The following is a 25274-nucleotide window of genomic DNA, read 5'->3' as shown; positions in this document are numbered from 1 at the left end:
AACAAAGGCTATTGCTATTATTTATTCTTTTGGATATTTTTCTTTAATAAAAAGTACGATATGACAGCAAAAGAAAATCACACACATACATATTCATCAACCCATTTCAGAATGCATTGCAAATAGTTGTGCAAAGTAAATGAGTGTACTAAAGATTTTGCGGTGTCAGTCAAGTCACCTTCATTTATATAGTGCTTTTAACAATATAGATAGTTTCAAAGCAGCTTTACAGAGATAATATGAAATTAAAGTAACAGATTGTTTTGGCTTTACAGCAGCTCTTGAAAAAAGTTAGTCCAGCTAAAGTTAGTTTTTGATTGATACACTTCCATTGCAAAGATCATTGGTTATTAAAGGCACACTATGCAGTTTCCGTTTTTCTCAAACAGCGACCCCTACTAAATGTTTTATAACCTGAATTAATCCTGAATTACAGTAGGAATACTTGTTAATAAAGCATTTATTAACACACTGAGCAACTATTACTATATGTCTAAATAATAAGATGTATAAATGTACATTTAAATAGTTTATTAATCATTTACTTGCACTTTCTAAATTATTTTATGAGCCAATGACAACTCCTAAATAACAGGTTCGTAAATAATGTAATCATTTAAAAATGATAAATTGATAATTAATAAAGTATGAAAATACAATTATTAAACACATTATACTTATAAATATAACAAAAATAAAGCATTAATAGCTGTATTCATAAACTGCTTATTAATTTCTGTTAATGCTTTATAAACAATGAATTAACTATTTACTAATGCTTTACTAATGATTCATAGCATGCCGTTATTATAAAGTGTTACCAAATTGGGATTAAAGAGAAGTTTCAAGCCGTGAGTTCCATGAGAAAAAAAAAAAATGAAAAAAAAAATGAAAAGCATGCCTTATTGTTTTAATAAAAAATCATTATGTAGTATTAATGTTTTTCTCTCTTCTAAAAAGATTTCCCTCAAAATAATCAGGATGCTTGATTTGGCAAGCACCCCTAATAATGACATTTGAAACAAGTGTTATTCATTGATGCATTTAATAGAGAGGAAGGATAAACTAAACAGTGTTCAAACAGAAACCAGAATTGAATTTCCATTTTCATAAAACAGTGTGTACAGATCAAAAATAGATGTTTTTAATTTAACTTGGCCAATCAGGTTGACCAATAGAAAACAGTAAAGTACTGAATATTCAAGTTATACAGAATACAGAAATCAAACACTCTCAGTAAGAAGTTGTGCCTGCGGCACTGCGATAGAGAAGCATTCGAACAGGAAATTAAGCCGTCTGTCTCTCTGTCCGGCTAAGTGTTCAGAAACCTATGGGAGCTGTGTGAGGAGTTTATATTTGCCCCAGCATCTGTAAAACATAAGATCATTACAATAAAAGTTCAGGCAATATGCACCAGAAATCAACAGAGTGCAGAACATTGACATTCAACTTACTCCTCCCTCTTCTCAGAATGGTGTTTAAAACATCTGTGAGAGTCGTTCTGTTGGAAGAACTGCTGTGTGTAGAGACATCATAGCTCTATGATAGGAAAGATGGCATTGTGTTTTCAATAAACATTTTTGCATGAAAAACTTGAAGGAAACAAATTAGGAAAATGTGTTTACATGTGAGGCACGGGGTCCAGTGAGTCTAGTGAATCTCGCTTTAAGTGTCTGCCGAACCTTTTGGGAAAAAATTAAGCGTCTCAGGCAACAAATAATTAGAACGTAATGTCAAGAACAGCTCATAAAGCAAGAAACTCAGCTCTTACCTTCTTTTCCACCAGTAATCCAAGGACCAATATTAAGAAGCCCTGAAATTAGTGAACAGGCCATACGAGTTAGTTGTTGTTTTTATCTAATAAACTGTAATAATGTTTGAATGTGAAATGTATGAATCTTTGAAGGAATATTCCGGGTTCAGTACAAGCATTTGTGGCATAATGTTGAATTCTTTAAAGTTGCGATGAAGCGACATCTGAGTGTAATGAATTATGAAAATAGAAAAAAAATTTAGGATGGGGACTCAATCTATCGGTTGTTGATTGGAAGTTGTTTAAATCATTTTAGCATTTGTTTTAGGGTTTACAGCACTGCCATGTTATCATGCCAACAAAGGTGTAAACCATTATATAAATTCACACAAAAGATTTTTTCACACTATCATGTTAAAGGGTTAGTTCACCCAAAAATTGTAATTGTCATCACTTACTCACCCTCAAGTTGTTCCAAACCTGCATGAATTTCTTTCTTCTGTTGAACACAAAAGATTATATTTAAAAACAATTGGTAACCAGACAGTTACTGGGCCCTATTGACTTCCATAGTATTTTTTTAACTACTGTGAAAGTCAATAGCTACCGTCAACTCTTTGATTACCAACATTCTTTAAAATATCTTCTTTTGTGTTCAACAGAAGAAAGAAACACAAACAAGTTTGGAACAACTTGAGGGTGAGTAAGTGATGACAAAATGTTCATTTTTGGGCAAACTATACCTTTAACACTCATATTGTTTACATCTTGTAGCTATACTATTGAAACTGTGAATATTTGTACCTTTATGGATTGGTCCATTCGCTTCCACAGTACATGCCTCACAGTAAGCTTGAAATGTATTTTTGTGGTAATCAACAATAGATAGATAATTGAGCTTCACTACTGAACCAAGAATATCTTAAGATTTATATCTAAGTGATCATTTATACCTGCAAGGAGTTGAAGATTGTAAACAAGTAGTGGAGGGCCAAAGCTTTAGGCTGTATCATAATGCCCAATCCGAGACCCCATGTGATGCCGAAGAGGGGCGTCAAAATGGCCACGCTTCTGAGAATGACCACCAAGATGTTCTTTTCATCTCTGCTGCTCTCTCCCACTCTTTCCCTGAGCATTTTCACCATGACTATAATCACGACAATAATATTGATAACCACAATGACCAGAGCTGGTATGACAAAAGCCAGAAGGGTCCTGGAAATGTCCCAGTTCAGCCAGCATGTCCCATTCTGTGTGACATATTTTTTGCTTCCGGCGGTGGAGGCGACGGTAATGACTGCGATGAGGAGAGGTGCGCCATAGCCCACGACGAAGGCAACCGCCATCATTACCGATGTGGAAATCTGAGAGAAAACCGTGATGGTGCGGTAGAGGAGCAGAAGGGCTGAGACCATCATCCAGAAGAAGAGGGCCAGGTAGAAGAAGTGGGTGAAAAACACTGCAGCGCTACACGAGTTAATATAGTCCTCCCCGGGCTTTGCGATAGCAGCCGCGATAATGAAGCATATGTCAGCGATCAGGAGAGAAAGAGCAATATTGACTAAGCATACATGCCGGATATATGACGTAGAGTTTCTGGATACTTCCTTCCAGATCATCATTTCGATGATCAGGCACACAACCAAGCTGGCTATCGAAATAGCAACACCAACGTACGTAATGACAGACAAGGCAAGATCTTCAGGAGCAGAAGGGGACATCAATATTGAAAATGAAGTGGTGTGATTACAATGACAAGTGACAATGTCGTTTATCTGTTTGACCTCACATCCTGTTGAGTCCCATCCTCCAGTCCTATTAAAAAGGTTAAATTCCCAGAAAGCACATTGAGGGTTCCCTAATTTTACTGAATTATTGTTTCGAACTACCGTATTACTAAGTTTTTCAAAGCTCAGCTCTATGTTGTTGATAGGTTTGCTTGTATTCACTACAACAATGAGTCCATTGATGACATTTTCAGTCTCATTTAGGTTATCTGTATAATTTCTTGCAGGCATAACATTGCCCAAGGAAGAGAAGGCCACAGCTGTGATGGTAACATTTTGACGAGTGGATGTAATATCTGGGATGAATATTTCAGCGGTTGAGTTGAGCCTCAATTCATCCCTAAAGTCTACGGATGTTGTTACTTTTTTGACCAGGAATGAGTTGGATGGACTCGTCATGTTGAAATTTGTGTCTGATGTCGCTTTTATAACATTTTCAATGGAATTCAGGAGTTGAGAGCTGCTGCCTTGGCTTGCGGCATTTGAATTTAACTCTACCCATACAAGTTTCGCTGACTCTGATGAAATGACATCCACGATATTGAGGAAACTCTGGAAGATAAATGATGTAAGATTGGAAAATGTTAAAAGGCATCACATTTAGATAACCTAAATATACATAGGCTATTAGAGGCTTATTTTTAGCTTTTGCAGTTTCTCTTCTAAAAACAAGACAGCTGCATGAAATGAAAAATACTAGATTCATAGACACATGTGATTCATGTGGCCTAAATAGAACTGCAGCAATACAAGTCATGCAAGTAACAAAGTATAACAGCAATAAATTTGAGCTTACCGTTAATACAACTTCATCCAGTGTAAAAGTTTGGGAGACGTCTGCAATATTGTTTAGTATTCCCACAATTGTCGAAACTGTAGCTTGAGATTGAACTACGTCTCCGCTATTGACTGTGGTGGCATCTTGCACTTTAATCACAAAATCTGGTAAAGTTGCAGGATCAACAACCTTAAAAAAAAAAAAAAAAAAAAAAAAAAAGGTTTAAGCAACAACAAAAAAAGGGTTTGCTGTATTTTGCAAGTGGAATCTGAATTCCTGGATTGAGCGATAATTGTCATTAACAAATATAACTTTCCCTATTTCGTCTTTCAGATCTACTCAACATACAAGTATTTACAAAAATTGGATAGGCTACACTTAAAAAAGATTATTGGAGGTTTACAAAAGAACACTATTTGTCTTTCTACTTCAGAATATCACATTTAATGCAATGTGTTACTTGCCAATTATTTGTAATTATTTGTAAAATGTACTAGCAATTTCTGACACTGTCACAACACATTTTTTTTTCTCAGTGAAACTATATGTATTTCTCTAATATTTTACACCAAATAACTGGTATTGTGATGCATGGGTAATATACTTTTTGTGCTTTATAAGTGTAACAGAGGCCAGCAAGTGAGAGCTGTGGGTGTAAACCTCACTCCCCTGATCTCAAGAGGCACACTAGCGACTGACACTAGAGACTGCAGTTTTTAGTGAATTTGTTAGCGTTAGCGCACCCGCCAGTTCGAGTCCCGTTTGGAGCGGGTCGAGTTGGACCAGAGGTGTTACATAAGCAACATGGCAGGCAGTAAAACTGAAAAGCAAACCTTTGATTCCTGTTCCAGTGAATCAATGATACGAAGAACACAGTTGTCCTTTACAGTTGTCCAAAAGCCGTTGGATTGACACACTCCTTCTCTGAAGCCAACTTTATTTTTCTCACAGTCTCCCACTGCAGGCGGATCACCAAATTTTCCAAAACCATATACGTTATCAAAGCATGTGACAGCTATGAAAAGAGGCAGAAAATTATGTGTAGGCCTATACTAATAACTGATTTATAAAACATAATATTATTGTGATACTATTATGAAAGAGTTAATAATGTGATAACATGTTGTTCCAGAGTCGTCATTGTGGGTGAATGAAAGCGAGCACCACTAAGGCACCACATCTATGGTACTCTGGACCCTGTGAATTTCAGTGACGGCCCAGAATTGGTGGAAACAGAATTTGAACTTACTGCTGTCTGAGGGTAGAGGGCTGTAAACAAATAGTTCCACAGCCCTTGAGCTGTATGAGAATCCAAGTAGATCTCTATTGTCCAATTTGCAGGTGAATATGCTATTTTTCCCACATGAACTTTCACTCAAGATTTTAAACTGTTGTGTAATACATTTCAGTGAATCAGTTTCTGGAAATACAAGATCATAACAGATGTGACATCACAGATGTGGCTACTAACATACTTCAATTAAAATAAATAAATCAAATTGTCACATTGCGGTTTTAAGACTGAATTTGTAAAATTACAAAAGGACTGTTTCCATTTCTGATACTTACTGCTGCTCAGCATTTTTTTGTCCTGCACCCACTGAATAGAGTAATCAGAATGCACACAGCAGACGAGCTCAACCAACTGATTTTCACATTTGTATGTCTTATTAGTAGGTACTTGCATACTAGGATATGGCTTAATGTAGTCAATCCTGTCCCAAGTAATATGCAGCCCTGTGGTTGTATTGTACACACATTCGTAACGACCTGCAAAAACAGAAAAACATTTAATTTCAGTTTCAAAGACATGAGAATGGTTAAAACAGAGTTTCTAGTAGATCTACATTTAAAAATGATTTTGAAAATCGATTAATCTGTCGATTTGTTTTGGGATTAATTGGATATTCAGATGGGAAAAAAATCAATAATTACTAATTTTTAATAAAAAAAAAAAAAATTATTTGAATTGTGCCAAGCAGAGCGGGGCCGAGAGCTGTGAGAGAGAGACCAGAGGAATGAGTGCAAATGATTGACACCTGCGAAGCACACCAGAGGAGCGCCAACAGTGGAGGAAGATAGAGGGAGCTACATTTATGTTGCTGTTTCTTTTGTGATTGAGATAATACACTATATATTTCAGCAGCTTTGATCTGCCATGGGAGCAAAGATTCACCGTTATCTCCGATGGTAACACTCTTGACATTGAGGGAGAGACGATCTGGTGAAACCTCATAACGACCGATTTGCTGTACGATTTCTCCTTGAAATTTCCATTCTACATTTCCAAGGACGTTGGTGGCAGGGCAGGAGAGTTTTATATCTTGTTCAGGAAAAACAGGATCTCTTGATCGCAGGTTTATGTTATCTGGAACATACAAGGACAGATATGGACATGTTAGAGCTCCAAGAAAGCATATACTACAAACACTGCTGTGTTTACATGTTTAAAAAATATTATTTTGAAATATACTGATTATTGAACAACATGTCTTTTGTCTCTAGCATATCTGACATAATTTTGCATATTTGTTCTTTAGAAAAGTACAGCATAATCTTTTACCAGTTTCAGCGACTGAAGTTGGATCAACATTGAATTTGGCCTCTTTCATGTTGGTGTAAATTGCTTGGTTTATCGCCCCAGTAATCTGTATCACCTCAGTTGACGTAGTAAAGAAGTCTACTATCACACTTCCAGGCCTGATCAAACACAAAAAGATACGAGAAAATGTCTATTATGCATTTGAACTAACAAAAGTACAATAACCATTTCAAAGCAAAAATCTTACCTAAAACCAGTGACAGTAGCAGAAATGAAACCTTTTACACCCTTGTAGCTGCTGTCGAGCTACATGAGACAAAGCCGTGTCAGAATTTAAAAAAAAGAATTGATTTTAATATTGTGTTATTACAATGATGTTCTTACAGTTTTTGTTTATAAATGTTAAAATGTCAAGCACTTTTCTCTTTACATTCATTTAATTACAGTCTCTTGACAACACATGATAATTTTACTAAATGGCTGAATTAATACCCTAACACAAGGACATTGATTATATTTCATTCAAATTGCATTTGGTACAAGATGTTTTTATTTAACACTTACTGCTTTCTCAATATCTGATTTGTATTTCTTGAATTTGCCACTGTTCGGATTATTCAGGCCTGCATCAAAAATCTCGTCTATTGACAGTGATATCTGACGTTTTACTGGAGTAAAAGAAAAAGAAAAAGCAATAACAAAATGTTGATACAAGCAGATTTTATAAGCATGAAAAGACCATAACCCCATTAGGCCATAAATTATAACTGAGATTTGCAAACAAGTATTACTAAATGTAATATTGATCTTTACCATATTGATATAGCTGTTGAAACTGATTGAACGATGGCAGACATTTTTTTTCCAATATATTGCCCTTATACTCACTCAGGATTATGGTGAAAGATGTTGCATACAAAATTTAATTCTAATTGTTAAAGTAATTTTCAGGTTTACTACACTTAGGTTTCTGCTAGAGAAAGTGACTTATGTGATGCTTCTGTATGTTGCTCAATGACAAATCTTTAACATTGTCAAAAGTGACACAAAATGGTTGTCTTAAAATATGATATTTCCTGAGACTACCAGATTTACCTCTCACAGTCAGACAACTGAGTGTGAAAATTGATATCAAATTAATATTCAATTAAAAAAATCTCTGCACCAGCAAACCACAAGCCCCCAATTTTCATTTCAGAAATCTTTTTAATTTCAGGCATTATGTTTTCATGACATTCATAATGGAGTAAACTTCTTTGTCTTTAGATTTCCTTTGGTGTAATCAGTACTTACCAAACGGTGTTGTTGCCGGTGTTGCTATTGGTGGCTTTGTTGTTATTGGTTTTGTTATTGGTGGCGGAGCTGTTGGTGGCTTTGTTGTTATTGGTTTTGTTGTTGGTGGCGGAGCTGTTGGTGGCTTTGTTGTTATTGGTTTTGTTGTTGGTGGTGGAGCCGTTGGTGGATTTGTTGTTAGTAGAGCTGTTGTTGCTTTTGTTGTTAGTACAGTTGTTGGTGGTTTTGTTGTGGTAGATTGACCTAAGAATAGAGGGTTTATTTTTCCATTAAAATAAGTACATTCCATATATTAAATATGTAATTACAAACTTAAAGTAAAATTTTGTCCCCCTGAAATTAAAATTGAAGTTTTCTAGCTGTTAGTATGAATATGTTTGTGCTCCAGAACAAAGACAAAATCTGCATTTAGAGGATATATGCATTTAAAATGTAAAGTCTCTCTCTACCACTAATAAGAATCAACAATGTTGACATCATTCATAGAAAATAATAATTAATCTTGAAATTAGCTGATGATAAATAAAATGCAGCTTATCTGTTGCTTTTGCTGACGTGAACTCCGCATATAGCGCGGGAATTGAAGATCAGATTTATATTTGTTTTATGTGGGAAAATGTAAATGGAACGTTTTAACAAATCATAGCTATCCGATCATTAAAAACGCATGAAATGACCAGGTGTAAACAGGTCCAAGACACCACAATTAGATCCAAATGATTTAGCAAATTACAGACCCATTTCAAATCTTCCATTTATGTCCAAAATACTAGAAAAAGTTGTGTCCGCTCAATTTGTCTATTTAAACAGGGGAAAATATAAGATAACACCAGTAAATGATGTAGTGCCACAAGGATCTGTGTTAGGCCCTTTGCTATTTTCAATATATTTACTGCCACTTGGTAATATTATAAGAAAACATGCAATTAGCTTCCACTGTTGTGCCGATGATACTTATAATTCAGACCAGATGAAATCTCTAAATTATCCAAGTTTGCAGAGTGTGTTAAAGATATAAAATATTGGATGACCTGTAATTTTCTTCTGTTAAATTCAGATAAGACTGAGGTTTTACTTACTGGACCAAAAACCTGTACACAGAATCTCTTAGAATACAATTTGCCTTTAGAAGGATGTACTGTTACTTCATCCTCTACAGTTAAAGACCTGGGTTATATTAGACAGCATATGATCGTCTTTCGAAAATCATGTCATATGTTACAAAAACAGCCTTCTTCCACCTCAGAAACATCGCTAAGCTACAGAACATGCTATCTGTTTCTGATGCAGAAAAGTTAGTTCATGCATTCATGACCTCAAGACTAGATTAGTGTAATGCATTACAACGTATGTGGTTGCTCCGCATCCTCAATAAACAAGCTACAATTAAACCAAAATGCAGCTGCTAGAGTTCTTACTAGGTCAAGAAAATATGATCATATAACTCCAATTTTATCATCGCTACACTGATTACCTATTAAAGGTGCTGTCTGTAAGAATGACAGCTAGTGAGCGAAATAGGTACTGCAGTCCAAATTCAAAATATCTGAGATCGTTGTTTTCCCCGCCCTCTCCTCCTCAGACTCCATGCTCACGTGGGTTGCCATTTTGAGGACACGCAACAGGAACGAGCGCAATTGACAACGAAAGCCGAGGAGACCTACACACTGTAAGTTGATGAGTTGATTTATCCGTGTTTTAATATGCTCTCATTCAAAGAGTTTTTTAGATGGATATCTTTTTTAGATGGAAGGCTTTTTAGGTTGTGTGAAATCTGTAATCTCTGACCCAGTTTGTTTGTTCGTTTCCAAAGCTGCAATACACTGTGTTTCCTGCCAACTGGCATCCCGGGTTGTCGAAATACTATTGGGTGAACTGGCAGTGGGCGAGATCACACAGACCAAAACAAAAACCGACTGAAAACAATAATAAGTCAAATTAAAGCTGCAAGCAGCGATGAAAGGGCCCTCGCACCCGTGCCACCGCCACCCAGTGGCTTTAGAAAGACAGCACGGTGGGCAATTTGCATTTAAGTAGGTAAATATAGGAGGAGTATGTCAAAGTCAGTTACAAAAATGTCCTTTATTATGGTGATAATAGCATACTTTATCAATCAGCTAAGTATTGCTAGCATGTTTAGTATGTTTCTAGCATGTTTAGAACAAAATGGCATATTTTAGTATGTGGCTAGTACTGCATTACAGGGTAACCATGTCACTTCCTGTTGCCAGTAGGTGGCGCTATGACTATAACTGAATATTGCCATGTAGATGTGTTCAGGGCAGGACTCTTAGTTTGGGGCAGATTGGACATTGTATGCTTAAATTACAACAACTTTATCACTTCTAGCATGCTTTAGCACTTAGCTAAGTGTTGCTATCATGTTTTAGCTTGTTTCTAGCATGTTACATAGTAAGTTTGGGGCAGATTGGTCATTCCATGCCTGAGTTACAGCAAATTCCTATTTAATTGCAGTAATAGCATGCTTTAGCACTTAGCTAAGTGTTTGCTAGCATGTTTTAGCATGTTTCTAGTTTGTTGCTAGCATTTTCTAGTCTTTGGGTGCTAGTCTTGCTGCCTTTTTTTTATATGTTATGAGTCCACAACATGTCACATCCTGTTGCCAGCAGGTGGCGCTATGACTATAACTGAATATGAGCATGGTCATGTGTTCAGGACAGAACTGTTATCAAACGTGTGAAGTTTGGGGTAGATTAGACATTGTTTGCCTGAGTTACAGCAACTTCCTGTGTCATGGCGAAACATCGAAATTTGTCAGGCTGTCGAGGACACGCCCTTCGACGAAAACTCAAGTTCTTCGCAATTTAAGGCGAGACACTACAGGTGAATAGGGTAACATTTTTAACTAGTAGATATCACCATGAAACTTTTCCAGTTGATTACCTACATTAAGATGAGAAAAAAATGTATTACAAGTTTTCTGTAATTAAATATGCAAATTAGGCACTATCTAATTAAATATGCGCTAATTTGCGTATTGGATAAAGCTAGGTTAAAAATTCTTTTTTCATATAAATCAGGCTAGGAATAATATATTTACAAATCCCTCAGTAAATGTCTTCATAATATAACTAGGTACAAGACTGGAAAGTTTGGTGTATATAGGTGCTACTGAAGTGGAGATTTCGGACTTGGAGTATGAGAGAAAAGTCATTTTGAGAAAACGGGCTTTAAAGATTTATCATCAGCCAATGAGATTACGCATTCAGCCCTTTTACTTTCACGATTGGTTGCTGATAAAAAGGAAATGACCATATTTGGATCCGACAGGATTGTACAGAAGAGAGAGAGCTTCCTAACGGTGCTTCTGATGACAGGTTGACGGCAGAGATCGCGGAGCAGCGGGAGGATTAAGAACGCAAACTTTTGTTGAATTTATGAGAAATCTACAGACACAAACAGACAAAGTGTAATAAAATAAAGACCTAAATGTGTATTTCGGACTTTTTTTCACCACAAGTCTGAAAGAAGACATGTTATTGAAGACAAATATCCAAAAATCTCAAAATTGATCAGTAAAAAAAAGTGATCAGCAGGCAAACTGTTTTTGCCTGCCGTGTCTCGCCTTAATGTCGCAAAGGCCTTAAGATTACACTCACCAAATTTGAAGATGATCAGATTAAAACTGTAGGAGGAGTTCGTTAATGTACGAGGCCTGAAAATGGCAAAAACTGCACAAAAATCTGAGAGGAAGTTTAAAATGGCTGACTTCCTGTTGTGTTTAGGCCTACGCTCCAATATACTTTTTTGTAGGTATTAGGTCATTACATGTATGTACCGAATTTCGTACACGTATGTGGAACATAGCAGGAGGCGCACTCCGTTGAACTTTTATAGGTGGCGCTATTGAGCCATTTTGCCCCGCCCAATTCTGAAACCCATATCAGATGTAAATATTCGCCAGTTCTGATGCGTGTGCAAAGTTTCGTGAGTTTTCGATCATGTTTAGGCCCTCAAAAATGCGTTTCACTTCGGAGAATAATAATAAGAAACGGAGCAATTCCAAGAGGGTCCTCTCACCATCGGTGCTCGGGCCCTAATAACTGGCTGTAGAAGTGTTTTTCAGAGAAACGAGTATGTGAACTTAGCATGTTTCCTAAATATCTGCAAACATATTATGGTATGCTTAGTAGAGAAATCCTTATCAATTACAAAATATTGCTACTGGCCTATAAGGCCCTAAACGGTTAGGTTCTGTGTATTTAACCAATCTTCTATGTCCCTACAATCCATCATGCTGTGTAAGGTGACAAACCTCAGGGCTTTTGGTAGTACCTAGGTCCACTAAAGGAGGGAGAGCGTTTTTGCATTTGGCTCCTAAACTCCGGAATAGCCTTCCTGATAATGTTTGGGGCTCAGACTCACAGTTTAAATCTAGATTAAAGACACATCTCTTTAGCTAAGCATTCACATAATGCATAACCTTGTACTCCAGTTATATCATATCAAATGCACATGATTATCTTTACTTAATGTTATGAATAGCAGCTACGCTAATTATTTTCCATTTGCTTTATCTCAGGATGCCCGAGGTAACTAGAGAGTATGTCAGCTCAAGTTTGTTTCCAGCCACTTACGAAGGCACATCTCACGATCTGATCCGATTTTCACTTTTCTCAGCATTATTGCCATTATTGCCATTTGAGTATTACTGATAACATAATAGATAGCAGCAGGTCTAATAAGTTGCATTCGCATTTATGCACAGATCTATTTTAACATATCAGATGTTTTTGTGCCGTCCAACACATAATTGACTGTGTTTACATTAATTTCACATCATAAAATCATTTGGAAATGTAAGTGCATTTGTTGTGGGGAATTACCATTTTAAAAACACATTTACAAGCAATACGAATAAGAACAATAATGTGAAATAAACAAAAAATAAAACAAATAATATAAACTGGAGTCTGATTTAGCACACAAAGAAACATTTGTCCTACATGAAGAGGTTTGCAGGATCACCTACTTGTTACTGTTGTTGAGGTAGACATCAGAGCACTTGTCACGGCTGTTGTGCTCTCAGTTGTGTTTGGGGTTGAAGGGATAGTAAACTCTATGAAAAGCAAAGGTTTTGATGATCAGACAAGTACAAGCTTGATGGTCAAGAATTAACCAGAGTCTGGTAACTATTGAAAGTCGCGGTTACTACTGTAACTTCCGTTCCCTGATAGAGGGAACAAGACGTTGTGTCGAGACAGGGGCATCTTTGCCTGACACCAAAGTAAAAAGGACACGGTTGAACCTGGGCGGGTGCCTGGCGAACTGAATCGCATAGCCGAATCTGGCTGTCCTGTTGTGCCAGCATGATGGGTTGGGAAGCGCTAACCAGGCCTTGCACTGACCTGTGTGGGGTTTTGTGTGAGTCGAGGCCGAAGATGAGGAGGCGACAATCTCGCATCCAGTATGCCTGAGCTGCAGACCCAGGGAATGAGGAAGCGGAAGAGATGGTGTTCCTGGATCACCATGGTGGACGTTGCCTGGCCGGGAGCCCACGCCGTGACCTTCGTCGCTCGGAGAGCAAAGTTGGTCACCAAGGGAAGTTCCTGCCTCAATCCCGGCTCTTTTAGAGCTTTGGACATGCAGGATGGACATGGCATGCAGGGTGGAGGCGGCCTCGACTGGGCGGAGCGTGCGTGACAAATAATTGGAGGTCCGTGGGGATTGACCCGGCGGAAAGGCTTCCATTGTTGCTGCCTATTGTTGTGCATAGCAGAAAGCCCGGGAAGAGGAGCAACTGAGGTGACTCTCTCAAACCAGAAAATAGAATTGTGAGCGCAACGTTTCCATGGTCATGTTCTCTCAGTGAGGACATGAACCATCAACAAACGCTGTCTCAGTGTGGGTACGGCCCAAACACTTAAGACAGCAATCATGGCCGTTCGAGGATGAGAGGTACGGACCGCATCCAGAAACACACAGGCTTGAAGGCAACTTTAGAAAGACTTTTTCTGTCTGCATTTGCTCTTTTAGGGAAATCTGCTCTTTTATTGCTGAAGCGCCCAGGGGAGCTCTCTGCACTTATCTGTGCCTTAGAGAGGGGGGAGAGAGACTGCTGCAATGCGCCATGTACACCAGCTTTGGTAGAAGATTCCCTTGTATAGATGTGAATGAAATGAACGATGGTTGTAAACACAAACACATTGCTCAGAAGAACAAGTCTGAATGAGTTGATGCACGGCATCTCCTTTTATACCCGTATGTTTGGGAGAGTGGCACATGCAAATGTGTCTGTGATCAGGGTTGAAAGGCTTGTAACATCTACAAAATCAAAAATCTAATTTAAACTGAGATGAGAAGTAATTAATAATCATCCAACAACTACTAAACAATATATAAACATGGTAAGTGCTAAACACATCTCTGAAGGTTTTAGTTGTTGAGCTAAACAGCCCCGCCCAACGGCTGCTTCTTACACCTTTGTCTAGCAACACTAACAAGCTGATACCAAAGTGTTCTTTCAAGTTTTGTTGCTGCCTGTTTAATTAGGATTGTAGGTCACTTGATATTTGTGAAAACAAGACTTTTGTTTAAATGGAAACATAGTGTTTAAGAATCTAGGCTTCTAACACTAATCTAATCTTTAAATGTGGAGCACTGCTAAACACACTGCAGCTGATTTTAGTTGTGTGAGTATGTAATATGTAATATGTATGTATTACAGTATATTAAATCAGAACTCCAGTATTTTCACACGAATTTTGTTGTAGCACTAATAATTGCTGTTGATACAATTGTGGTAGAGTTCAATAAAGTCAAACCTATACTAAAACCAAAGCAAACTTGTCATACATATAAGTCAGTTGTGTTTGGGATCAGGGAACGGCTTGTAACATCTACAAAATTACAATTCAAAAAGAGGGAATGAATATCTTCTGGCAACTACTGAACAAAAATGAATCATGGTATGTGCTAAACACATCTCTAAAGGCTTTAGATGTTGGTGACGATGCAATTTAAATAAAATTATATGATCACTTACTTGTTTGTACTGTTGGAGTAGATGCTGACGGACTTGTTACTGTTGTACTGTCAGTTGTGTTCGGGATCAGGGTTGAAAGGCTTGTAACATCTACAAAATCAAAAAAGAATGGATATTGTGCATGTTGTAAGATAAAAAAATAATAATAATCAAAAATCTAATTCAAACAGACATGAGAAGTAATTAATATTGTCAAGCAACTACTGATCAGTAAGTAAACATGGTATGTGCTAAACACATCTCTGAAGGCTTTAGTTGTTGGTGATGATGCCATTAAAATAAAATCATATGATTACTTGTTGTTTCTACTGTTAGAGTAGATGCTGGAGCGCTTGTTATTGTTGTGTTTGTGATCACGGTTGAACGGCTTGTAACATCTACAAAATCAAAAAACAAAAAGGTAATGAATTTCTTCTGGCAACTACTGAACAATAAGTAAACATGGTAAGTGAATCGTGATAAACGCATCTCTGAAGGTTTTGGTTTTTGGTGACGTACCATGTAAATAACATTTTATGATCACTTACTTGTTTGTACTGTTGGAGTAGATGCTGGAGTGCTAGTTATTGTTGTACCGTCAGTTGTGTTCGGGATAAGGGTTGAAAGGCTTGTAATATCTACAAAATCCAAAACAGGTAATGAATATCTTCTTCTGGAACTACTGATTAAAAATGAAACATGGTACTGTAGGTGCTAAACATCTCTGAAGATTTTAGTTGTTGGTGATGATGCCATGTAAATAAAATGTTATGATCACTTACTTGTTTGTACTGTTGGAGTAGATGCTGACGAAAGGCTTGTAACATCTACAAAATCAAAAAGAAGTAATGAACATTGTGCATGTTGTAAGATCTAAAAAAATAAATAATCTAATTCAAACAGACATGAGAAGTAATCAATATTTTCTGGCAACTACTAAACAGTAAGTAAATATGGCATGTGCTAAACACATCTCTGAAGGCTTTAGTTGTTGATGATGCCATTTAAATACAATTATATGATTACTTGTTGTTTCAACTGTTGGAGTAGATGCTGACGGACTTGTTATTGTTGTACTGTCAGTTGTGTTCGGGATCAGGGTTGAAAGGCTTGTAACATCTACAAAATCAGAAAGAATGAATATTGTGCATGTTGTAAGATCTAACAAAATCTAAAAAATATAATTCAAACAGACATGAGAAGTAATCAATATTTTCTGGCAACTACTGAAGAGTAAGTAAATATGGTATGTGCTAAACACATCTCTGAAGGCTTTAGTTGTTGGTGATGATGCCATTTAAATAAAATCATATGATTACTTGTTTCTACTGTTGGAGTAGATGCTGGAGCACTAGTTATTGTTGTACTGTCAGTTGTATTTGTGATCAGGGTTGAACGGCTTGTAACATCTACAAAATCAAAAAGGTAATGAATTTCTTCTGGCAACTACATAACAATAAGTAAACATGGTAAGTGAATCGTGATAAACGCATCTCTGAAGGTTTTGGTTTTTGGTGACGTACCATGTAAATAACATTTTATGATCACTTACTTGTTTGTACTGTTTGTACAAAATCAAAGAGCTAATGAATATCTTCTGGCAACTACTGAACAAAAATGAATCATGGTATGTGCTAAACTGACATGAGAAGTAATTAATATTGTCTAGCAAATACTGAACAATAAGTAAACATGGTATGTGCTAAACACATCTCTGAAGGCTTTAGATGTTGGTGACGATGCAATTTAAATAAAATTATATGATTGCTTACTTGTTTGTACTGTTGGAGTAGATGCTGGAGCACTAGTTATTGTTGTACTGTCAGTTGTGTTCGGGATCAGGGTTGAAAGGCTTGTAACATCTACAAAATCAAAAAGAATGAATATTGTGCATGTTGTAAAGTCTAAAAAAATGTCAAAAATCTAATTCAAACTGACATGAGAAGTAATTAATATTGTCTAGCAAATACTGAACAATAAGTAAACATGGTATGTGCTAAACACATCTCTGAAGGCTTTAGTTGTTGGTGATGATGCCATTTAAATAAAATCATATGATTACTTGTTTCTACTGTTGGAGTAGATGCTGACGGACTTGTTATTGTTGTACTGTCAGTTGTGTTTGTGATCAGGGTTGAACGGCTTGTAACATCTACAAAATCAAAAATCAAAAAGGTTATGAATTTCTTCTGGCAACTACTGAACAATAAGTAAACATGGTAAGTGAATCGTGATAAACGCATCTCTGAAGGTTTTGGTTTTTGGTGACGTACCATGTAAATAACATTTTATGATCACTTACTTGTTTGTACTGTTGGAGTAGATGCTGGAGCAGTAGTTATTGTTGTACCGTCAGTTGTGTTCGGGATAAGGGTTGAAAGGCTTGTAATATCTACAAAATCCAAAACAGGTAATGAATATCTTCTTCTGGAACTACTGATTAAAAATGAAACATGGTACTGTAGGTGCTAAACATCTCTGAAGATTTTAGTTGTTGGTGATGATGCCATGTAAATAAAATGTTATGATCACTTACTTGTTTGTACTGTTGGAGTAGATGCTGACGCACTTGTTACTGTTGTACTGTCAGTTGTGTTTGGAATCAGGGTCGAAAGGCTTGTAACATCTACAAAATCAAAAAGAAGTAATGAATATTGTGCATGTTGTAAGATCTAAAAAAATAAATAATCTAATTCAAACAGACATGAGAAGTAATCAATATTTTCTGGCAACTACTAAACAGTAAGTAAATATGGTATGTGCTAAACACATCTCTGAAGGCTTTAGTTGTTGATGATGCCATTTAAATACAATTATATGATTACTTGTTGTTTCAACTGTTGGAGTAGATGCTGACGGACTTGTTATTGTTGTACTGTCAGTTGTGTTCGGGATCAGGGTTGAAAGGCTTGTAACATCTACAAAATCAGAAAGAATGAATATTGTGCATGTTGTAAGATCTAACAAAATCTAAAAAATATAATTCAAACAGACATGAGAAGTAATCAATATTTTCTGGCAACTACTGAACAGTAAGTAAATATGGTATGTGCTAAACACATCTCTGAAGGCTTTAGTTGTTGGTGATGATGCCATTTAAATAAAATCATATGATTACTTGTTTCTACTGTTGGAGTAGATGCTGGAGCACTAGTTATTGTTGTACTGTCAGTTGTATTTGTGATCAGGGTTGAACGGCTTGTAACATCTACAAAATCAAAAAGGTAATGAATTTCTTCTGGCAACTACATAACAATAAGTAAACATGGTAAGTGAATCGTGATAAACGCATCTCTGAAGGTTTTGGTTTTTGGTGACGTACCATGTAAATAACATTTTATGATCACTTACTTGTTTGTACTGTTTGTACAAAATCAAAGAGCTAATGAATATCTTCTGGCAACTACTGAACAAAAATGAATCATGGTATGTGCTAAACACATCTCTGAAGGCTTTAGATGTTGGTGACGATGCAATTTAAATAAAATTATATGATTGCTTACTTGTTTGTACTGTTGGAGTAGATGCTGGAGCACTAGTTATTGTTGTACTGTCAGTTGTGTTCGGGATCAGGGTTGAAAGGCTTGTAACATCTACAAAATCAAAAAGAATGAATATTGTGCATGTTGTAAAGTCTAAAAAAATATCAAAAATCTAATTCAAACTGACATGAGAAGTAATTAATATTGTCTAGCAAATACTGAACAATAAGTAAACATGGTATGTGCTAAACACATCTCTGAAGGCTTTAGATGTTGGTGACGATGCAATTTAAATAAAATTATATGATTGCTTACTTGTTTGTACTGTTGGAGTAGATGCTGGAGCACTAGTTATTGTTGTACTGTCAGTTGTGTTCGGGATCAGGGTTGAAAGGCTTGTAACATCTACAAAATCAAAAAGAATGAATATTGTGCATGTTGTAAAGTCTAAAAAAATATCAAAAATCTAATTCAAACTGACATGAGAAGTAATTAATATTGTCTAGCAAATACTGAACAATAAGTAAACATGGTATGTGCTAAACACATCTCTGAAGGCTTTAGTTGTTGGTGATGATGCCATTTAAATAAAATCATATGATTACTTGTTTCTACTGTTGGAGTAGATGCTGACGGACTTGTTATTGTTGTACTGTCAGTTGTGTTTGTGATCAGGGTTGAACGGCTTGTAACATCTACAAAATCAAAAATCAAAAAGGTTATGAATTTCTTCTGGCAACTACTGAACAATAAGTAAACATGGTAAGTGAATCGTGATAAACGCATCTCTGAAGGTTTTGGTTTTTGGTGACGTACCATGTAAATAACATTTTATGATCACTTACTTGTTTGTACTGTTGGAGTAGATGCTGGAGTGCTAGTTATTGTTGTACCGTCAGTTGTGTTCGGGATAAGGGTTGAAAGGCTTGTAATATCTACAAAATCCAAAACAGGTAATGAATATCTTCTTCTGGAACTACTGATTAAAAATGAAACATGGTACTGTAGGTGCTAAACATCTCTGAAGATTTTAGTTGTTGGTGATGATGCCATGTAAATAAAATGTTATGATCACTTACTTGTTTGTACTGTTGGAGTAGATGCTGACGCACTTGTTACTGTTGTACTGTCAGTTGTGTTCGGGATCAGGGTCGAAAGGCTTGTAACATCTACAAAATCAAAAAGAAGTAATGAATATTGTGCATGTTGTAAGATCTAAAAAAATAAATAATCTAATTCAAACAGACATGAGAAGTAATCAATATTTTCTGGCAACTACTAAACAGTAAGTAAATATGGTATGTGCTAAACACATCTCTGAAGGCTTTAGTTGTTGATGATGCCATTTAAATAAAATCATATGATTACTTGTTGTTTGTACTGTTGGAGTAGATGCTGGAGTACTTGTTATCGTTGTACTGTCAGTTGTGTTCGGGATCAGGGTTGAACGGCTTGTAACATCTACAAAATCAAAGAGCTAATGAATTTCTTCTGGCAACTACAGAACAATAAGTAAACATGGTATGTGCTAAACACATCTCTAAAGGCTTTAGATGTTGATGATGCCATTTAAATACAATTATATGATTACTTGTTGTTTCAACTGTTGGAGTAGATGCTGACGGACTTGTTACTGTTGTACTGTCAGTTGTGTTCGGGATCAGGGTTGAAAGGCTTGTAACATCTACAAAATCAGAAAGAATGAATATTGTGCATGTTGTAAGATCTAACAAAATCTAAAAAATATAATTCAAACAGACATGAGAAGTAATCAATATTTATACTGAACAGTAAGTAAATATGGTATGTGCTAAACACATCTCTGAAGGCTTTAGTTGTTGGTGATGATGCCATTTAAATAAAATCATATGATTACTTGTTTCTACTGTTGGAGTAGATGCTGGAGCACTAGTTATTGCTGTACTGTCAGTTGTATTTGTGATCAGGGTTGAACGGCTTGTAACATCTACAAAATCAAAAATCAAAAAGGTCATGAATTTCTTCTGGCAACTACTGAACAATAAGTAAACATGGTAAGTGAATCGTCGTGATAAACGCATCTCTGAAGGTTTTGGTTTTTGGTGACGTACCACGTAAATAACATTTTATGATCACTTACTTGTTTGTACTGTTTGTACAAAATCAAAGAGCTAATGAATATCTTCTGGCAACTACTGAACAAAAATGAATCATGGTATGTGCTAAACACATCTCTGAAGGCTTTAGATGTTGGTGACGATGCCATTTAAATAAAATTATATGATCACTTACTTGTTTGTACTGTTGGAGTAGATGCTGGAGCACTAGTTATTGTTGTACTGTCAGTTGTGTTCGGGATCAGGGTTGAAAGGCTTGTAACATCTACAAAATCAAAAAGAATGAATATTGTGCATGTTGTAAAGTCTAAAAAAAAAATCAAAAATCTAATTCAAACTGACATGAGAAGTAATTAATATTGTCTAGCAAATACTGAACAATAAGTAAACATGGTATGTGCTAAACACATCTCTGAAGGCTTTAGTTGTTGGTGATGATGCCATTTAAATAAAATCATATGATTACTTGTTTCTACTGTTGGAGTAAATGCTGGAGTGCTAGTTATTGTTGTACTGTCAGTTGTGTTTGTGATCAGGGTTGAACGGCTTGTAACATCTACAAAATCAAAAATCAGAAAGGTTATGAATTTCTTCTGGCAACTACTGAACAATAAGTTAACATGGTAAGTGAATCGTGATAAACGCATCTCTGAAGGTTTTGGTTTTTGGTGACGTACCATGTAAATAACATTTTATGATCACTTACTTGTTTGTACTGTTGGAGTAGATGCTGGAGTGCTAGTTATTGTTGTACCGTCAGTTGTGTTCGGGATAAGGGTTGAAAGTCTTGTAATATCTACAAAATCCAAAACAGGTAATGAATATCTTCTTCTGGAACTACTGATTAAAAATGAAACATGGTACTGTAGGTGCTAAACATCTCTGAAGATTTTAGTTGTTGGTGATGATGCCATGTAAATAAAATGATATGATCACTTACTTGTTTGTACTGTTGGAGTAGATGCTGACGCACTTGTTATTGTTGTACTGTCAGTTGTGTTTGGGATCAGGGTTGAAAGGCTTGTAACATCTACAAAATCAAAAAGAAGTAATGAATATCTTGCATGTTGTAAGATCTACAAAATCAAAAATCTAATTCAAACAGACATGAGAAGTAATTAATATTGTCAGGCAACTACTGAACAATAAGTAAACATGGTATGTGCTAAACATCTCTGAAGGCTTTAGTTGTTGGTGATGATGCCATTTAAATAAAATCATATGATTACTTGTTGTTTGTACTGTTGGAGTAGATGCTGGAGTACTTGTTATCGTTGTACTGTCAGTTGTGTTTGTGATCAGGGTTGAACGGCTTGTAACATCTACAAAATCAAAAAGATGTAATGAATATCTTCTGGCAACTACTGGACAAAAATGAAACATGGTATGTGCTAAACACATCTCTGAAGATTTGAGTTGTTGGTGATAATGCCATGTAAATAACATTTTATGATCACTTACTCGTTGTTTCGACTGTTGGAGTAGACGCTGGAGCGCTTGGTATTGTTGTACTGTCAGTTGTGTTTGGGATAAGGGTTAAAAGGCTTGTGACATCTACAAAAGCAAAAATCAAATTTAAACTGAGATAAGAAGGAATTCATATTGTCAGGCAACTACTAAAAAATATGTAAACATGGTAAGTGCTAAAGACATCTTAAAAGATTTTATTTGTTGGTGAATATGCCAGGTAAATAGAATTGTATGATCACTTGTCGTTTCTGCAACTGGAGTGGATGATGGAAGACTTGTTATTGATGTTACTTCACGAGTTGTGTTTGGGATCAGTGTTGTAAGGGTGGTAACATCTGCAAAAAACCAAGGACTGATTAATCGGATTCAATTCATTTGAACTTTTTTTTCTTTCTTTAAAAAAAAAAATACATCACTGTCTAAGAACGATACCTAAAATTGTAATAGAAAACGTTGATAGGAGTGTTAATAAGTTAATAAGCTAATGTTATAAAATGTTAATAAGCTCTGATGTGTTTTTTACATTTACATATATAATGTGATTTTTTTTTACATTTTATTAAGAAAAAATGTATGCACTAGCAGACCACTTGTAATTCTTCACTAATTATCAGTTTTCTAAGAAACACAATTAACGCGTGACAGCTAGGGAACAAAGTAACCATTGTGGCCACCCTACTTAAAACACTTCTGAAATGGTACATTTTAGTAAATATTACACATGACTAAATTTTTTTTTATAATTAAGTCAAATTAACATATTGTGTATGTTGCAAGCTCGTTGCCAAAAGTAATACCTGTATTATTTGCTGTTGGCACTGATGGTGTAGATGTTGAAGATACACTTGTGTTTGGGATTGTGGTTGAAGGTATGGGACAGCCTATGATAAGCAAATATATAAATTAATCTGATTACTTTACTTTGATTGTCAAATGCTATTCATCAATGTAAACACTGCTGTCTATCAAAAATAAATACAAGTAATATTAACAGAAGTAATAGTAAAAGCTGAATTAGTGTTCCACTAAACAGTGAAAAATAACATAGAAATTAAAGAGAAGTCCTATGATAGGAACCAGGTGAAAAAATACTAGATGGCTTTCATGTAATTGGATGTAAAAGCTACAAACTGCACAACACTTTGCGATCACATTATTTGTCAGTTTTGAATAGTAATATAGAGAGGCTTCTTTACTAGGGGGTGACAAAAATAATCGACTGGTCAAAAACTCTACGATCACACTAATTGTCAGTATAGATTTTTTTAAACAGACTTTCAGTCCCACAATAGGGTACAATTCACTATTAACTAACTATTAACTTTGACTTTTGCCTCATTAACCTCCTAATTACTGCTTTATTAATCGTTAGTAAGGTAGTTTTTAAGTTTAGGTATTGGTTGACGAAGGGATGTAGAATATGGTCATGCAGAATAAGTCATTAATATGTGCTCTATAAGTACTAATAAAAATCCAATATCCTAGTAATATGCATGTTAAAGGTGCTCTAAGCGATGTCACATGTTTTTTAGGCTAAACATTTTTTTTGTCACATACAGCAAACATCTCCTCACTATCCGCTAGCTGCCTGTCCCCTGAACACACTGTAAAAAAACAGTAGACAGCCCTGGCTCCACAAACGGCAACAAAAACAAACTGGGCCAACCTGCACCACGAAACATAACGAACAGTGTTCCAGCCAATAACCGACATTCGACAAGAATGATTTGGGGGTGGGGGTTGGGGGGTTAGTGCGCGTGCACATGAAGGGGGGTGTGGGGAGTGGAGGAGAGCGAAGCATGAAGAGGGAAGTTAGCTAGAGGATAGATGTCCTAGAGACAACGACAACAACAACGACCAAAGAGACGATGTTCCGATGAACAAATAGCAAAGAAGAGGGAAAAGGAAGCATGGAAGGGAGGGGGTGGGGGGACGGGATGAGGAGGAGGGAGGGTTCAGCTAGCCTCCATTTTGTTTGACAATAATTCGAACGTCAGCAAGAAGTGACGTCACCCAACTTCGCTTAGAACACCTTTAATAAGCAACTAGTTAATTGTGAGAACTGGACCTAAACTAAAGTGTTAACAGACTTTTTTTGGCTCAATTTTGAGAGACACACTGAAATTGAAACAAAAGATTAAGATTTTGTCAACTTAGATTTCAAAATAAAGAGAGACTCTTTACCAGGTGGTGGCCGGCAAAACGCCCCGTCAGTTGGAAGAGAAGTGATGCATCCACACGTACCATTTTGACTGTGGCCGCAAACGCCATGTTTAGAGCATTGTTCAGAGGGCCAAGCATATTGATTCTCACACTTGCACTCAGTTTTGCTCGAATTTGAGAGACACACTGAAAATTAAACAAATAATTAAAATATAAATTATTTTTCTGGTGAATGATTTAATAAAGAATTTTTCTGGTGAATGTGGACAGAACAGCATTATTCGGCTTATACTTCTCTTACCTGTAGTGATGTTTGCACTGGAGATTTTCATGCCTCTCTTGACACACATGGGGAATTTCTGTCCACGAATCAACGCCCTCAAGCGCTCTATCACGGCTTCTTTTGAAGCATTGATTTTTATGTCAATGGTATATTTGAATGACTTTAGTGGAGCTGCAAACATTAAGAAAAGACGAAAATAATACATCGGTCATAAACTAAATCAGACTTTATGATCATCACACCATTCTCCAACTTAGATTTGAAATAAAGAGAGACTCTTTACCAAATGGTGGCCGACAGAACGCCCCGTCAGTTGGAAGAGAAGTGATGCATCCACACGTACCATTTTGACTGTGGCCGCAAACGCCATGTTTAGAGCATTGGTCAGAGGGCCAAGCATATTGATTCTCACACTTGCATTCAGTTTTGCTCAAATTTGACAGACACACTGAAAATTAAACAAATTATTAAAATTTAGGAGGAAACACAGAGGAATAACTGATAGGATTAATGTGAACACAAAGGTATTACTCTGCTTTTACTTCTCTTACCTGTAGTGACGTTTGCACTGGAGATTTTCATGCCTTTCTTGACACATATGGGGAATTTCTGTCCACGAATCAACGCTCTCAAGCGCTCTAT

At 36.2% G+C, this 25274-nt stretch overlaps 1 protein-coding gene across 1 annotated transcript; it reads right to left on the bottom strand.

The window, feature by feature from the left end:
• Window positions 1-1027: 1027 nt before the first annotated feature.
• LOC311278183 (adhesion G-protein coupled receptor F1-like) lies at window positions 1028-24492 on the bottom strand. Its single transcript, XM_084388822.1, has 44 exons — window positions 24371-24492; window positions 22984-23067; window positions 22426-22521; window positions 22178-22270; window positions 21946-22038; window positions 21657-21746; window positions 21423-21512; window positions 21183-21272; window positions 20892-20981; window positions 20497-20586; window positions 20212-20304; window positions 19989-20081; window positions 19700-19789; window positions 19466-19555; window positions 19226-19315; window positions 18936-19025; window positions 18642-18731; window positions 18257-18346; window positions 17964-18056; window positions 17675-17764; window positions 17441-17530; window positions 17201-17290; window positions 16911-17000; window positions 16458-16547; window positions 16165-16257; window positions 15921-15965; window positions 15687-15776; window positions 15456-15536; window positions 15160-15249; window positions 13147-13233; window positions 8154-8396; window positions 7425-7528; window positions 7108-7166; window positions 6882-7018; window positions 6495-6686; window positions 5888-6088; window positions 5568-5738; window positions 5152-5333; window positions 4337-4507; window positions 2707-4092; window positions 1772-1813; window positions 1626-1682; window positions 1455-1539; window positions 1028-1368 (listed from the first exon to the last, which is right to left on the bottom strand). Exons 30-44 carry the CDS (start codon window positions 13169-13171, stop codon window positions 1313-1315), a joined length of 3111 nt encoding a protein of 1036 aa, XP_084244948.1. The 5' UTR covers window positions 13172-13233; window positions 15160-15249; window positions 15456-15536; window positions 15687-15776; window positions 15921-15965; window positions 16165-16257; window positions 16458-16547; window positions 16911-17000; window positions 17201-17290; window positions 17441-17530; window positions 17675-17764; window positions 17964-18056; window positions 18257-18346; window positions 18642-18731; window positions 18936-19025; window positions 19226-19315; window positions 19466-19555; window positions 19700-19789; window positions 19989-20081; window positions 20212-20304; window positions 20497-20586; window positions 20892-20981; window positions 21183-21272; window positions 21423-21512; window positions 21657-21746; window positions 21946-22038; window positions 22178-22270; window positions 22426-22521; window positions 22984-23067; window positions 24371-24492; the 3' UTR covers window positions 1028-1312.
• Between the last annotated feature and the right edge of the window lie 782 nt (window positions 24493-25274).

The sequence above is a fragment of the Rutilus rutilus genome (assembly GCF_951802725.1).
Source record: "Rutilus rutilus genome assembly, chromosome: 19".
NCBI classification, from domain to species: Eukaryota; Metazoa; Chordata; class Actinopteri; order Cypriniformes; family Leuciscidae; genus Rutilus; species Rutilus rutilus.
This window is presented reverse-complemented; position numbering and strand designations above follow the sequence as displayed.